Source organism: Hippocampus bargibanti, linkage group LG20 (genome assembly GCF_051943395.1).
Source record: "Hippocampus bargibanti isolate YZ-2025 linkage group LG20, ASM5194339v1, whole genome shotgun sequence".
NCBI classification, from domain to species: domain Eukaryota; kingdom Metazoa; phylum Chordata; class Actinopteri; order Syngnathiformes; family Syngnathidae; genus Hippocampus; species Hippocampus bargibanti.
Genome location: NC_142753.1, coordinates 83,949 through 99,076, shown reverse-complemented (window position 1 = coordinate 99,076; position 15,128 = coordinate 83,949). Strand labels below are relative to the sequence as shown.

Here is a 15,128-nt window from a genome sequence, read left to right as displayed (position 1 = left end):
GTCAGCCTGGGGATTAGTGCTTTATATTGAATGTGCACAAAGCACGTTAATGTTTTCCGCCTGCTGATAAATACTTCATTGCCAAAGTTCAATCATGCAAAGAACTGATGAGAATTGTGTTGCAATGCTGTCAGATTCCCCGTTGTTCACGATGTAGTGGTAACATTATGCCTCATTAGTTTTGCACTTTAAGCGGGAGATTGCCTGATGCTTTCTGGGATGCGCGCTGATATTCTACGTTTTATCACAGCAAACTTTCTCCGCAATTGTATGTACCAACCAATCCCAGAGCTCTAGCTCCTGTGACCTGTGACCAATGAGAAATTAAGCTCTTATGAGGTTTCGTAAAATTTTGGGCAACCCAAAATGTCAAACTTCTCAACATCTTTTTTTGAAATTTGGTTTCACTTGACTACTTCTGGTTCGCTTGTATTTCTTATCTTCTTCATCGTGACAGGAAAAAATATGTAATGTCTGTGTCATGACGCTCAAAAGATGCATGTGACTCATTAGCGCCGCCCTTGTGGCTCCCTGGAGCTTTTTCTGAAAATTGAAAAAGATAAAGTGATGCCTCAGTTTACAAACTTAACTGGTTGCCAGAAAATCTGTGTAAGACGAAAAGTGTGTCTTCCAAACCATTAAAATGAGAATAATCTGTTCCCAGGTCCCCATAAAACATAATTTTCTACTAAATAAACCTTAAAACTACACCGAATATACCTTATTTTATGTATAATAAATGTGTTATTGTCTTGTAATTAAAGACAAACTGTACTGTATAATAAAGTCGTTTTGTGATGGTCGTTGATGGCTTGATGGAATAGAGTGGGGGAGGTGGGAGGGAGGGAATTACTGTTTGGATTGGATTGGATTTGCCTTTATCAGTCTCACAGTGGAGAAATTTACATTTCACAGCAGCAAAGTGATGAAAGGAATGAAAGTAGAAAAACAAAATACATGAGCTGCTGGAAAGGCAGCCACTCTCGGGGCGCCGTCTTGAAGTCAAAAGAACAAAAAAAACTAAATAACAAATAATATGACAGCATAGAGACAATATGACAAAACAAAGACACAGAGAGACATTCATTCTTCAGGACTTGCTGTACCCTCTTTGTGATGACATGAAGCAGTTCTAGATGAAAGAGGAGAGGATCAAAGCGTCTTTCCACCAGTGGATCAGGGACATCATGGTGGAATGTGCACGTTGACTACAAGCTAAATGTTGTAAGCAAACACGCAGCTGTAGCATCCATTGACGAAAAGAGATTGTCTCACATCTCCTGTTGCACATAAATCTGCTTCAATTCCAAGCCGCAACAGTTCCACATACGCATCGGCGCTCTGCGCTGACGCTCCTTTCTTCTTATCGCGGGTTCCCCAATCCTTGCATCCATCTAGCCGCAGACTGTCCAACAGCACTGACCTTTCCGCTAAACAAAGCGGGGCTGTGAAGATGCTGCCCATTACAGGCGCAAAAAAGCACAATGGCCCCTTTGGTGTCCAGCGATGGCAGTCGAAGGAGTCACATTCCATTAGGACTGTAGGAAGGAGGGTGAGTCTATCTTTCATAGGCTTATGCCCAGGGAGGGACTTCTCTTCCTGTGTTATGAAAGTCCGGTTGGGCATCTTTTTCCAAAAAAAGGCCTGTTTCATCAGCATTAAACACTTGATGAGGAACGTAGCCTTCTTCTTCCACCATCCGGAGGAATGATTGCTTGTAAGCTTTGGCAGCTTTATTGTCAGAACTGCCTGCCTCACCATGACGAATGACTCTATGAATCCCTGGATGACGCTTAAAGTTCTCAAAACCATCCGTGGCTAGCCTCAAAATCATCAATGATGACGAACTTCCAGGTTGCCTGTTGCCGATATTCGAGTGTAGTTCCAGTGCTTTCTCTGCGATAATTCCTTCACTCACGATGTCCTCTGCTAGCTGCTTTTTGTGAGTCCAAATTAACAGAAAATTTCCAACCTTTTCTATTGCCTGAGACTGTTGCTTAGACCTTGAATAGCTTCCTTGTTCCGAAGGATGATAGCAATGGTCGACTTAGCATACTGGTACTGCACGCTAATTCACACAAACGCATACCTCGTTCATGTTTCTCGATGATCTCCTTCTTCTGCTCGACCGTAATTTTGTTTTGTGTCCTCTTCGGCTCAACACTAGCCTGTGATGGAGTCTTTTTCGGTCCCATAATAGCAAAGTGGGAAAAGTAGTCCGGCAGCAGCAGTGGCGCTGTTCGGAATCAGAATCAGAATCAGAATACTTTTATTCGTCCCATAATGGGGAAATTTGCAGTCCACAGCAGCAATTGAAAAGGGATGGGGGGGGTGGGGTGAAAGGATAGAAAACAAGATATTCTAAGCATAACAAAATAAAAATGTCAACTGTATACTGTGCAAATGTAAATGTGCAAAACCGTTCCATAAGAGAAAAAAAACTGTACATAGTGCAGAATCAAGAAAGGCATTTTGATATATTGCATCAACCCATATTTACAAGTGTCCAGTTTTTTTTTCACATGATCATTGAGAATTGTGAAGCCTGACAGCAGTCGGTAGGAACGAGCGGCGGTACCTCTCCTTCTTGCAGCGCGGGTGTAATAGTCTCTGGCTAAAGGAGCTACCCAGTGCTGTCAGGGTGGGCAGGAGGGGGTGGGAGGGGCTGTCCATCACAGCTTTTAGTTTAGCTAGCGTTGCCCACCTCCTCCTTCGGCCATGTGGTTTGGTGTTCTTCCGCCAAAAACTAGTCCGCTAGCCATTGTGGCGCTCCGTGTTTTTGCCGAAAACTAGTTCGTATGCAAGATTATATTCTCACGAATTTAATGTTTGGAAGACAAAATGTTTGTTTGCTAAGGCCTTCGTAAGCCGAGGTATCACTGTATATATATTAATATATATTTTTTACGCATCGTATTTTCCGGTGTATAAGGCGCACCCAAAAGCCTTCATTTTCTTCAAAAGATGACCCTGCACCTTATACGTAGGTGCGCCTTATATGAGAAGTCATATTGAGCCCCAACAGGTCTCGCAGCCACCGACTCCATATTCCCTTGTAGAAGAAGTCGTGCGTAACCCCAGCTTCTACTGTAGCGCCTTATAATGTGGTGTGCCTTATATTTGGAAACTTGTATGTATTATATTTGGAAAACATTTGTCATTCATTGACGGTGCGCCTTATAGCCCAGTGCGCCTTATATATGGAAAAAAGTTTGAAAATGCACCATTCATTGGAGGTGCGCTTTATGCTCCTTATACACCAGAAAATACGGTACTCAGCTGAAAAAGTACAGCCTTTGAATTGCCAAAACAAGTCCCCATTTTAAAGGATCATTTCATTGCTCCAAATGATTGCACAAACAACCAGAGCGGAAAAATTATACAAACACAGCCACCTGAGAGTCGGATTTCATGACCGTAAACATGAATTACTTTGAGTGCAGTCATTTGGCTGAATGAAAACCAGAAAGAATGGCGTCATCATTTGTTGAACTCCAATGACCAGGAGGAATTGAGGCTGGGCGAAACCAATGCGGCAGAGCATTGGTTACATCAACCGAACACGTGTTATTATTAAAAAACGGATGTGATCATCCTACCCGTGGTAATATAAAATTGTCAAGTTAGAAAATCAATTTGATGGAGTACTGAATAACGTTTGGGAGTTAGGGGGGTGGAATGTCAAGCCCTCGGGTGTTGTAAGGGAAAATAAACTGCCAATCCACAGACGACATGACACTTTTCATGGACTCTAAGCGGGTTAAGACTTTGGGTTGTTTTTTCAGACACACCGTGGTTTAAAGGACAAGCGACGCCTCCGGACAATTGTTTCCATAATTTGTAAAATCACTTGAAATGACTTCTACTGAGCGTATTTTACAAAGATTCCACAGCATATAGCTATATTTTACGTTTTAAGACTCACACTGAATATTCAGGAAGTCTTGTTTTCCAGTTGATGTCGATGCCGGAATTGACATTACATACGATACACCCCTGACCGAGAAAGCGACACACAGTGCATTTTGCGGTACTTTGTTTGGTCTGAAAACTTCATGTTGATCCGTGTTGATGGCGAAATTAGAAGGAAAACACATAAATAACGTGATGGTGAATCCTTGTGTTGCACCAAGACAACTATTTGATATTCGCTGACACAAATTCCCAGCAGACAAATCAGCCCATTTCCAACGGAGCTTGGGCGCCATCTTCTGTATTTTCTAGGTGCTACATTGCTGTCATTGACGGCTCGAATTGATATGGGAGGACTCCTTTAATCGATTGCAAACATTTATGCTTTCCTCTTCAGAACTATTTGAATCATATTCATAACTGGATGAGTAAAAAGAAAGCATCTTCTCCGAATCTGAAGCCATTGTTTTGATTCTCGAGCAAGGCAAGACGTCTTGGCATGACGTCACGTACTGGGGCGGGACTTTCTGAAAATCCACAATTCACAGCTCAGTTTGTTGCAGTTTTAGCACACTTTAAAGGACAACCGACGTCTGCGGACAAGTTGTGTCCATAATTTGTAAAATGGCTTCAAATGACTTCTACTGAGCGTATTTTACAAAGATTCCACCGCATATAGCTATATTTTACGTTTTAAGACTGTGAGTGTTGAATATTCCGGAAGTCTTGTTTGTGAGTTGGTGACGAGTCCGTACGTGACGTCACTCAAGGAACGCCCCTGCTATTAATATGCTATTATGCATGACATACGGCACAGATGAAATGACTGTCCTCTCGGACCCATCATGCAAGGCACTTATAATGATTTTAACAAACATAATAAACATGAAAACGGCAATTTGCCGGCAGAGGGGAGCCGCTGCGTGTTCACGCGCCACCATTTTGGGAAAGAAAATACATCAATAAATAAATAATATGACAACACAATAAATAATAAACCAATAAATAGATAGAAAATAAATAAAGAAATAAATAAATGCACAAACAATTGAATAAATGAATACATGAATAAATACACATGTTTAATAAAATAATTTCTAACATACATGTTACATGTGAGTTGTGACTGTCTCCATTGTGAGATTTCTAAAGGTTATCTTTTATCACTTTGCTGCTTTGAAATGTAAATTTCTCCACTGCGAGACTTCTTTTCCTTTGGGCTTTTCCCTTGCCGGGGTCGCCACAGCAAATCACTGTCCTCCATCTTTAGAGGTTTGATCCGCATGTTTCTTTTGGCCAAGCTTTTACGTCGGATGCCCTTCCTGACACAACCCTCTATATTATTCCGGGCTTGGGACCGGCACAACAAGACTTATGTCCCTTTGTGGCTACAGAACAAGCAACTCGCTCAGTAAAAGGCTCCCAAACACAAAATGGTCATCGGCACAGAAACATTCAAAAAAGCAAAAACGATAGTCACCATTTGATGAGTATGCTCTGCAATGCTCTGATCTATTTTAGCTAACAACTGCATTTCTATTAACATGTTCCTCTTCCCTATAATTTGCCGTGACATCTTTTAATAATAATTTGATGTTGATTTAGCACGTGATGGGTGATTTATTTTTTGTATTTTAATGTGACCTTGTGCAAGTCAGTTCCATTGGTTACATGTTACATTCTTAGTTTTCCTTTTGACACCGGCAATTTTCCGGCCAAAAAAGGATAGCGATCATGAGAAGCATCAAAAATGATGTACACGATATCTTCTCGCCTTTGTTTTGTGGATTTGTACTTGTTTTTAGTAGATGAGGTCAATGGTTTTTGTCGACTGAGTGGAAATGACAACAACTAAATAATCAGATCAGATCAGAATACCTTTATTCTGATCTGATCTGATCTGATTATCATTCAAGCCAATACCACAACCACTCTACCCAGAGAACGTCTTCTCTCAAGAGCCACCTTGAATTTTGATGAGACAATTGTGACAGAATGTCTTCACCTATCAAAACGAAAGACTTAAGTTGTTACACAAACATAAGCGTGCGCACACTTAATCACGGCCTGTTTGACGAAGGCAAATCCAATCCAATCTTATGTTTTGATGCATTTTTATCGTTTGGGGAATATTTATGTAATATTTAAGTTTGGGCCGCGACTTAGGGCGAGCGAATTAGGACATTTTGAAGACGCATGCTTTTTGAAAACCAAATTTTCTGGAACCAAATAATTTCGTAAATCGAGGTACAAGGTCCAAAAGCCATGTGAACGTAGATGATTTACCCTTCGGCTATAATCATCCACCCCTCGTGTATCGTCAAAATAGATTATTGTATTTATAACCGTCAAGCTTTTGGCAAGGGCACTGAAGGAGGTTGATGTGGATCGCCCGTATCATATTAAAATGCAATCGAAACTCTTCTAGTGGAGTTCAGTGAAACATTCTCTGTCCATCACAGGAGGAAGCTATAAGAAGATTGGATACTACGACAGCACCAAAGGCAATCTGTCCTGGTATGGGAACGACAAATGGATTGGTGAGAGACATTCGTCTTCCTTTACACTCTCCATCGTACCCCCCCCCCCCCCCCCCCCCTTTATCACTGTCGCTCGCCCTCCTTCTCCCTTCTAATCTCCTGTTTTATCTGACCCTGCACTCCTAGCGGCCCTTCCTCTGGGTCTTCAATCCTTCCTTCGTTTATTGCCCTTCCTCAGTTTGCAGCCCTCCCCATTCAAATTGCATTGCCAACGTTCATCAGTCAATCGGCCAGGCTCGATCGCCCGGTAGCGTTAATGATCCTAAAGTGTCGCAGTATAGGCTATCCAAGCGAGAGCCACAGTCAACCAACATTCTACACAACACATATTCCACCCCATTTACGAATTAAACATGCAGTGAAGCAATGAAGAAGATAGAAGATGCTCGCTGACAATCCGAACGTGACGAAGGGATAGCAATCCGGGAGGTGATGGCGTCGGGAACCCGTGACCTTGACTTTGAGGAATCGAAATGTCTTTCCTCATCAGTATGCAGTCCACGTGTGTTGCTTACGTCGTTTCATCGTCTCTGAAGAAAATATGCGCAGAAAGTTTGTTAAATGGACAGGAAAACTGGAAATGATATCACAGTCGGGATGTGAAACAATCATTTGGGGCAATTTTGCGTATCTTTGACTGAAAGCAGGAGTACAATTAAGACTTGTGTTACTTGGTATTCAAAAAGTTATCCACGAACAAAATGCACAAAGCACTTCAAACATTCTTGTTAATTTCAATATTAGCGTCTTCATTTCCTGTAATCTAATGATTTAAAATTCTTTAGATACGTTTGGGGAAAAATCATTACGTGATAGGAAGGAATCTCTCTTAAACAACAACCGACACCACCGGACGAGTTGCGTCCATAATTTGTAAAATCATTTCAAATGACTTCTACTGAGCGCATTTTACAAAGATTCCACCGCATATATTTTACGTTTTAAGACTTGCGCTGAATATTGATGAAGTCTTGTTTTCGAGTTGATGATGATGCCTGACGTGACATCACGTCAGGAATGCCCCTGACCGACAAAGCGACACACAATGCATTTTGGGTACTTTTTCATCAACATCAACATGGTGGTTTCATCTGAAAACACCATGTTGATCGCGAAATTAGAAGGACAACTACAGTAAAGTCTCGTTATATCGATATTCTCGGGAGTGGGAAAAAATATCGATATAACCGGGACTATCGATATATCCGACCCTGTTTGCACGTAATTTTCTCCGTGCGTGCATAGAAATAGTATCGATATAACCGGGACTATCGATATATCCGATATCGATATAACGAGACTTTACTGTACATAAATAACGCAATGGTGAATCGTTGTGTGTCGCAGCCAATTGCGGTCATGCATAAAGAAGGTGTATGTTTACACAAATTCCCAGCAGACAAATCAGCCCATTTCCAACGGAGATTGTGCGTCATCTTGTGCATTTTCTGGACGCTACATTAGAGTCCAGGTGGCTCGAATTGATACTTTAGGGCTTCTTTAATTGATTGCAAACATTTATGCTTTCCTCTTCAAAACTATTTGAATCATATTGATAACTGGATGAGTAACGAGAAAGCATCTTCTCCGAATTTGAACTCTCTCGAGCCATTGTGTTGATTCTGGAGCAAGGCTGTTTATGAAGGAGTACCCTGCCGTGACGTCACGAACAAGGGGGCGGGACTTTCTGAATATCCCCAGTTCCAAGCTCATTTTGTGGCAGTTTTGGGACACTAAGTCATTTTTATTGGTGTTTTGCATTTGACTAAAAATATCAGCCTGCGTGTTTTGTGTATTTTAGATGCTATAAAACGTTTTTCTGATGTCACCATAATTTGTAAAATGGCTTCAAATGACTTTTACTGAGCGTATTTTACAAAGATTCCACCGCATCTAGCTATATTTTACGTTTTAAGACTGGCACTGAATATTCCGGAAGTCTTGTTTTTGAGTTGGTGACGAGTCCTCACCCTACGTCACTGAAGGAACGCCCCTAACCGAGAAAAGACATACCTTGCATCACCTCAATGCATTTGCGGTACTTTGTTTGGTCTGAAAACTTGGTGTTGATCCGTGTTGATCCGTGTTGATGGCGAACTTAGAAGGAAAACACATAAATAACGCGATGGTGAATCGTTGTGTGTTGCGCCAAGACTTCTCCAGTGTATTTGATGTTCGCTTACAAAACGTCGCAGGAGACAATTTCCACGGAGCTTTGTCGCCCTCTTCTGCCTTTTTTTGGGTACTGTGAGTACTCAAGTGTTTGTTACTACATTTCTCTCCAGATGCATCAAAATGACCGGAATAAATTATTTAATCGATTGCAAACATGTATGCTTTCCTCTTCAGAACTACTTGAATCATATTCATAACTGGATGAGTAACAAGAAAGCATATTTTCCGCATCTGAAGCCATTGTTTTGATTCTCCAGCAAGGCAATACGTCTTGGGGTGACACGACGGACAAGGGGGTGGGACCTTCTGAAAGTGGCCACTTCATTTTTATTGTTGTTTTGCATTTGACGAAAAATATCATACTGTGTGTTTTGGGTATTTTAGATGCTATAAAACATTTTTCTGATGTCAGTTAGGAAACAAAAAAGTGATGTCGGTTGTCCTTTAAATTTCAAGAATGTAGTCTGATATTTTTGTCCACTTTCATCGGTAGGCAATGAGGAATCAACCCCCACCCCACCAATCCACAACCTCCCCTCCATTTACCCACAGCGCTTCCTACTATTGACCCGGATGGAAGATTTATGATAATTAAAGCCGTATCGACCAGCCAATTTTTACCTTCACTAACATTTACGGCCCTTATAATAATGACCCGACAAGACAATGCCGCAAACAGAATAGCAACAGATTTCATTCCTCTTATTGATCCCTAAGCACACTTCCTCCAGTACATCTGGCAACTTGAGAAATGTCCACTTGACAAAATGAAGCAAACAGTACACGTATGACTTTCTTGGTAATGGACAGTGATAAGTCCTTCATCTTCATCAGACAGTTTGAAATGACTTGTGTGTGCACATTTGCGAAATCAATCAATGCAAATTCAAGTGACCAGCATTTTTTGGATCAATTATTACATTGCCTGTATTCTATTCAACAAAAGCATTCACAATATTAACTGGAGTGAAATTTGCTCAATTTCTGCTTTAATGTGTATAAATGTTCATGCCAACATTGCTACAACACACTCACCAGGATTGTTTATTTACATATGTAATGAACATACAACAAAACAGTCAGATTCATTATGTGGAGATCTCTACCTCTTCAAATTCTCAAAACTATTTAAATGTGTTTCAAAGAGTACGAGAAGAAATTTCCATATACCATTTGACTGACCACATTTCCGGGCACTCGCTAATGTTGACTTTTATGAACATTCAGGGTTTTAGATCATCCTCTCAACGCCAACATTAGAAAGAATATTGACTCCGAATATCTTTTGATGGAAGAGGACATAGCATTTCTAAATTGCTGTTTTGTGCGTTGGAACAAATTTTATAAAGACAGCGTATGTTTTTGAGTGGACAAGATTTGTAAGAACTCTGTTTAGAATGATGCCGTTTTTAAAATTGTCGGAAAAGACTGGGCCATATTTTGTCAACGCGGCAAATTTTATCCAAAGAGTCCATTATCTCTCCATCTCATTCTGTGCACCATCAATGGGCAAACATAAGAGAGACACCTCAGTGAACATTAGCTGTTTGTTATGCTAGCTGCGGTCGCTAGCTCACAGGCAGCATGGTTATCCAATACGTCAGCATCTCACTTGATGTTGTCTGTGTGTTGGTCCACAGGAAAGAGACACACTCAGGAATGTTAGCTGTTTGTTATGCTAGCTGCGGTGGCTAACTGACGAGCATCACGATTGTCCAATATGTCAGCACTTGACTGGATGTTGTCGGTGTGTGCGTTCACATGATAAATACACAGCAGAGGAAACTAACAGTTGGTTAAACAAAGTACCATGCACCATTCAAATTGTACATTGCAAATATATACTGTATGTGACCAGAAATATTTGAAAACATGTTTACAGCCCATTCAGTGGACACACCTATAATGAAAAGCGTTTGGTTGTTGATGCTATTCGATGAATGTAACAGATGAGATCAAAAGTGCCGCTTTTAGTTCCAGGTATATACATTGAAATTACAGATACCCAACTTACAAGTGAGCATTATTTGGATTGAAACACCTTGTCAGAGATATTAGATCAGACACTGTGGACAAAGGCTCGAACACAGGAAGACCGTCTTTTACTGCCGGCAGGAGGCATAGCCTTTCAGGACAGACGCCCAAATTCTGCCGCCCTGTGCCAAGCTATTTATTGAGAGTATATGCAAATTAAAGTGATACGTGACCCCTGGACGTTCTAAGCAACAACAGCTGTAAGCAATAAATCATAGACATTTTAATTGGTTGTCTTTTCCATGAACTAATGAATTTCTAACCTGGGTAATGAGCTCTTCCTGTGAGGGAGTTTCAAGTCCTAAATTACTCCTGTGACAAAAGAGTTTACCAAGTCCTTAATTCTGTTCAAGACAAGATATCTTAGATGAAGACGACAGGTTAACAGGCTGTGTCTGTTTAATTCAGATTGGCCCCAGGCCTTCTGCGCCTTCATTGTATACTTCAGTCAGCATATAACATATAACAACATGAAACGTTTAAGTATGATAACTTCTATTCTGTCTAATCTCTATCACACCTGCATTACAGGGGAGTGAATGCATTACAACAGATACTGGCCAATTTAAAATTCTCAATAAGCCTTTCAATAAGTTCAACTTTACATTCAAAATATCCCGCAGCCCCTTAGCATCTAAGCTGGAATGTGTACATTTGGCCTGTAAATTGGACTTCAGCCATTACTGTATGAAAGGCCATGTGCCAAAAACGCATTTTTGTAACCAAGCCACCATCGGACAACGTCAGCCAAGCAGCCTTTCCCTCTGCTGTGTGAAACCTGAGGGAAGCCAAGAGGATGCACTGACCTCGAGAGATTTTTGTGTTGACCGTCATTTACTGTGTGGTTATGTACGCCCCCCCAGCATGCCTGCCTGGGCCATCTGGACTGAAGGTCAACAGATGCTTTTGGACAGGGGAACGAGCCTGTTTGCCAGAATTTGCTCTGTGACAACCAGTCACCCCCAATGTGCTTTTAAAGATGTCCGCTTGTCCAGAGTGATGACAGGACGAAAAATAGCCCGAAGAGAAATAATCGGGCTACGCTGCTGTGCCTCATATGTGAAGTAAGTTGAGCCAAAAAAGGTCTTGCAGCTACTTCAGCAGCAGACAGCTTCATTTCCCCCCATAGAAGTAGTGTGCAGTTCATGCGGGGATTGGGTTTTTGGCGTAATGATTAGAAATGGGAAATTTGCCGTGTTTTTTTTTTTTGTATTTAGTGTCTCAAGAAAAAAATATTTCTGAAATTTTTCAGATCAAAATATTCCATGAAAACCCTCAAAAGAAGGAAGATTAGTAATCTTGAAAATTATATTTATGATTCTATTATGATAAATTGATGAAACCCTGGAGTATTTTGAGCTCATAAAAATGAGAAAATACCACACATGATACTATTCTGCATTTTCTATTTTCATGTTTGACATCAAAAAAGGAAAGTGATGACAAAATCTGACTGTTTTGTTGACATTCCCTTTAGCGCCGAGTATATAATGTAACCCCAGCCTCTACTATAGCGCGTTATAATGTGCTGTGCTTTATATAGGGAATTTTGAAACATGTCATTCATTGGGAGTCCGCCGTATACACCATAAAATACGGTACAAAATAGTAAAAGTTCACTCTTTCATGCACAAATAATGATGACCTTATACAGTGTTTGAAATAACGTCTGCCCGGAGGCCCGGGCCGTACAACTTTTACGTCGGGCGTACAACTTTTAAAATGTCTCGGCCCAGGTGGCCGACAACTTCTTCAATATTTTTTTTTTTTTTTCAAATCAAACGTTTGCTTTATTTAATAAATCAAACGCTATAAGCAAACCGCAACAAGCCACGTGAACTCCTCTTTCGAAGCGCCTTTCAAAACTCTCAAGTACACTTTACAGTCACGGTAAGTCCAAAGCACGAAACAGGCTTCTGGTTGGCTGCCGTGGCGAGTATGCCAATTGCCAAACAAAAGTTTGTTTGTGGTAGATACTTCCTTAATTTAAAAATGTCCTTTATACTTCGCAACAATGTTGTTTTTTTGCGATTTTGCGATCTTATAGTGTTTCAAGTTGTGAAAAATGGAGCAGGCAACTTTATGGCCGGGTAGGCAACTTTTCGGAGTTGTCTGCCCTGTTGTCCACTAACTTTTTGTCATGAGTTTCAGACACCCCCTTATAAACTGTTTATTGTTGTATCCGTTGATGTCAAAGGGTTAAACAAAAAAATATATATATATTTATATATATATATATATTTTCTCCCTCTCTCTCTCGCTCTCTCTCTCTCTCTCTCTCTCTCTCGCTATCTCTATCTCTATCTCTCTCTTTCTCTATCTCTAAATCTATCTCTCTATCTCTACCTCTACCCTCTCTATCTCTCTACCTCTCTCTATCTCTACCTCTAAATCTCTATCTCTCTCTCTATCTCTATTTATCTCTATCTCTATTTCTCTCTCTATCTCTATCTCTCTCTTTCTCTATCTCTAAATCTATCTCCCTATCTCTCTCTATCTCTATCTCTACCTCTACCCTCTCTATCTCTCTACCTCTCTCTATCTCTACCTCTACCTCTAAATCTCTCTCTCTCTCTCTCTCTCTCTATCTCTACCTACCTCTCTACCTACCTCTCGATCTCTCTATCTCTCTACCTCTATCTCTACCTCTACCCTCTCTATCTCTACCTCTACCTCTATCTCTCTATTTCTATCTCTAGATCTCTATCTCTAGATCTCTCTCTCTATCTCTCTCTCTATCTATCTTTACATCTCTCTCTATATCTCTCTCACTACTGACGATGGCACACTACAGACGATGTGTGTCATCTACGATGTCCCAAATTCACAACCTCCCATCCCTGAGGCACAGCTCCCACACCACTCTCAACATCAAGGCTAATCTCATGTGAGGACCATCCATTGGCACAAATGGACAGAATAACATCACGTTCAGTGTTTCATGATTCTCGATTCTTAGCAACATTTACTTCCTGGTACAATTTGTACATTTTATGTCCCCTAAATTTGAAGTACATTTTACAAGCCTTTTTTCTTTGAGTACATTTGTAAATGCTGCTAAGATTTTCAGGTAGGTTGGGAGATAGCCATTGCCACTTCTGCTGTTAGTTTGTAAATCACTCATGTCTTGAATGAAACCCTGTCATTTTTTTTCGATATTCCACTTGTCCACAAAATCAGGACTCAAAAAGCAGTCGTTTCCCATGTTTTCATTTCCTCAGTGACCAATGTGGTCTTGCTTTTTCTTTATTTAACAAAAAGAAGCAACAATCCTGCCTGAGTGTATAATATGTTTGTGTTTCTTCTGATTGCGCCCTCGCTCTGTACAATTTGTTCTTTTCTCATATCCGAGTGTTTGTGTCTGTCTAACCTTCTCATATCTTGACTCCTCCTCTGTCTCACCTCACTCGTATTTGCTCACAGTCTCCTCTCTCCTCTCCTCTCCGCGCCAACCACTGCTCCATCCTCACTCTGGTATTGCCATGGTAACCACTGGAGGCTTGTCGCCATGGTAACATATATCCTCGATCGCACCATCAAGGACATGGAGATGTTTGAGTGTGAACCTGAACATATTCGCCTCGCAGGACTCTGACACAGACATTAGGGCGTAACCCAAAAAAGACTCAAATACAGTGATACCTCGGCTTACGAACGCTTTTGCTAACGAACTTACCAATGTTAAATTCGCAAGAATATAATCTTGGCATTCAAACTATTTTTCGGGAAACACACGGTGCTCCACAATGAATGATGTGTCAGCGAACGAGCCGGTTCTCGGAGCTGGATCTCTGAAGTGAACGAAGAGAGGCGGCTGCTTTTCCCTCTGTTCCCCGCCCCCAGTCTTCGGTTAAAGCCGCACGTGATTGGTCAAGATTTGTGGTAGAGAAGGGAGGGGACACACGCACCAGTGAGCGAGGGGAGGGGTTACAGAAACAGACACACACACGAAAGGGAGACGACAGAGCTTGAAACAAAAAAAAAAACTAAAGTGGAAAAAACGAAAATGAAATGGTAAGAAAATGGATAGAAAACACGGTGCAATTTGGACTTGTTTCAACTTTATTGATAGTTCAAAGGCAGAGTGTAGACTGCAAGGTTAAAATATCCCATCAATCAGGCTCAACAAATAACCCGCACAAGCCATCTGTACAATTTGAAGAAAACAGACAAGCAAGAGAACCAGCTATTAATGAAGTTTCTAGTGTGTCTGCCTGCATCTGTTGCTGTTGCAATATCACAGCTTCTAAGATGTACAAGCCAGAGCTCCTTGAGACACTTTATGTAAAAAGCTATCCATTCCATCAAGCCATCAACGACCATCACAAAGGTCAATAAAACCACTTTATTATACCGTATAGTTTATTTATTTAATTACAATACCAATGCATAAAATAAGGTATATTGTGTGTATTTTTATGGCTTATTTAGTTTAAAATGATGTTTTATGGGGACCTGGGAAAGGAT

At 40.9% G+C, this 15,128-nt stretch overlaps 1 protein-coding gene across 1 annotated transcript in view; it reads left to right on the top strand.

Annotated features, from left to right (window-relative positions):
* Positions 1–15,128, top strand: part of gabbr1b (gamma-aminobutyric acid type B receptor subunit 1b) — a 235,593-nt gene that overhangs the window by 159,800 nt on the left and 60,665 nt on the right. The window contains exon 15 of the mRNA XM_089023383.1: positions 6,375–6,452. Within this exon, the coding sequence (XP_088879509.1) occupies positions 6,375–6,452 (78 nt within the window). The remainder of the gene's footprint in view (positions 1–6,374; positions 6,453–15,128) is intronic.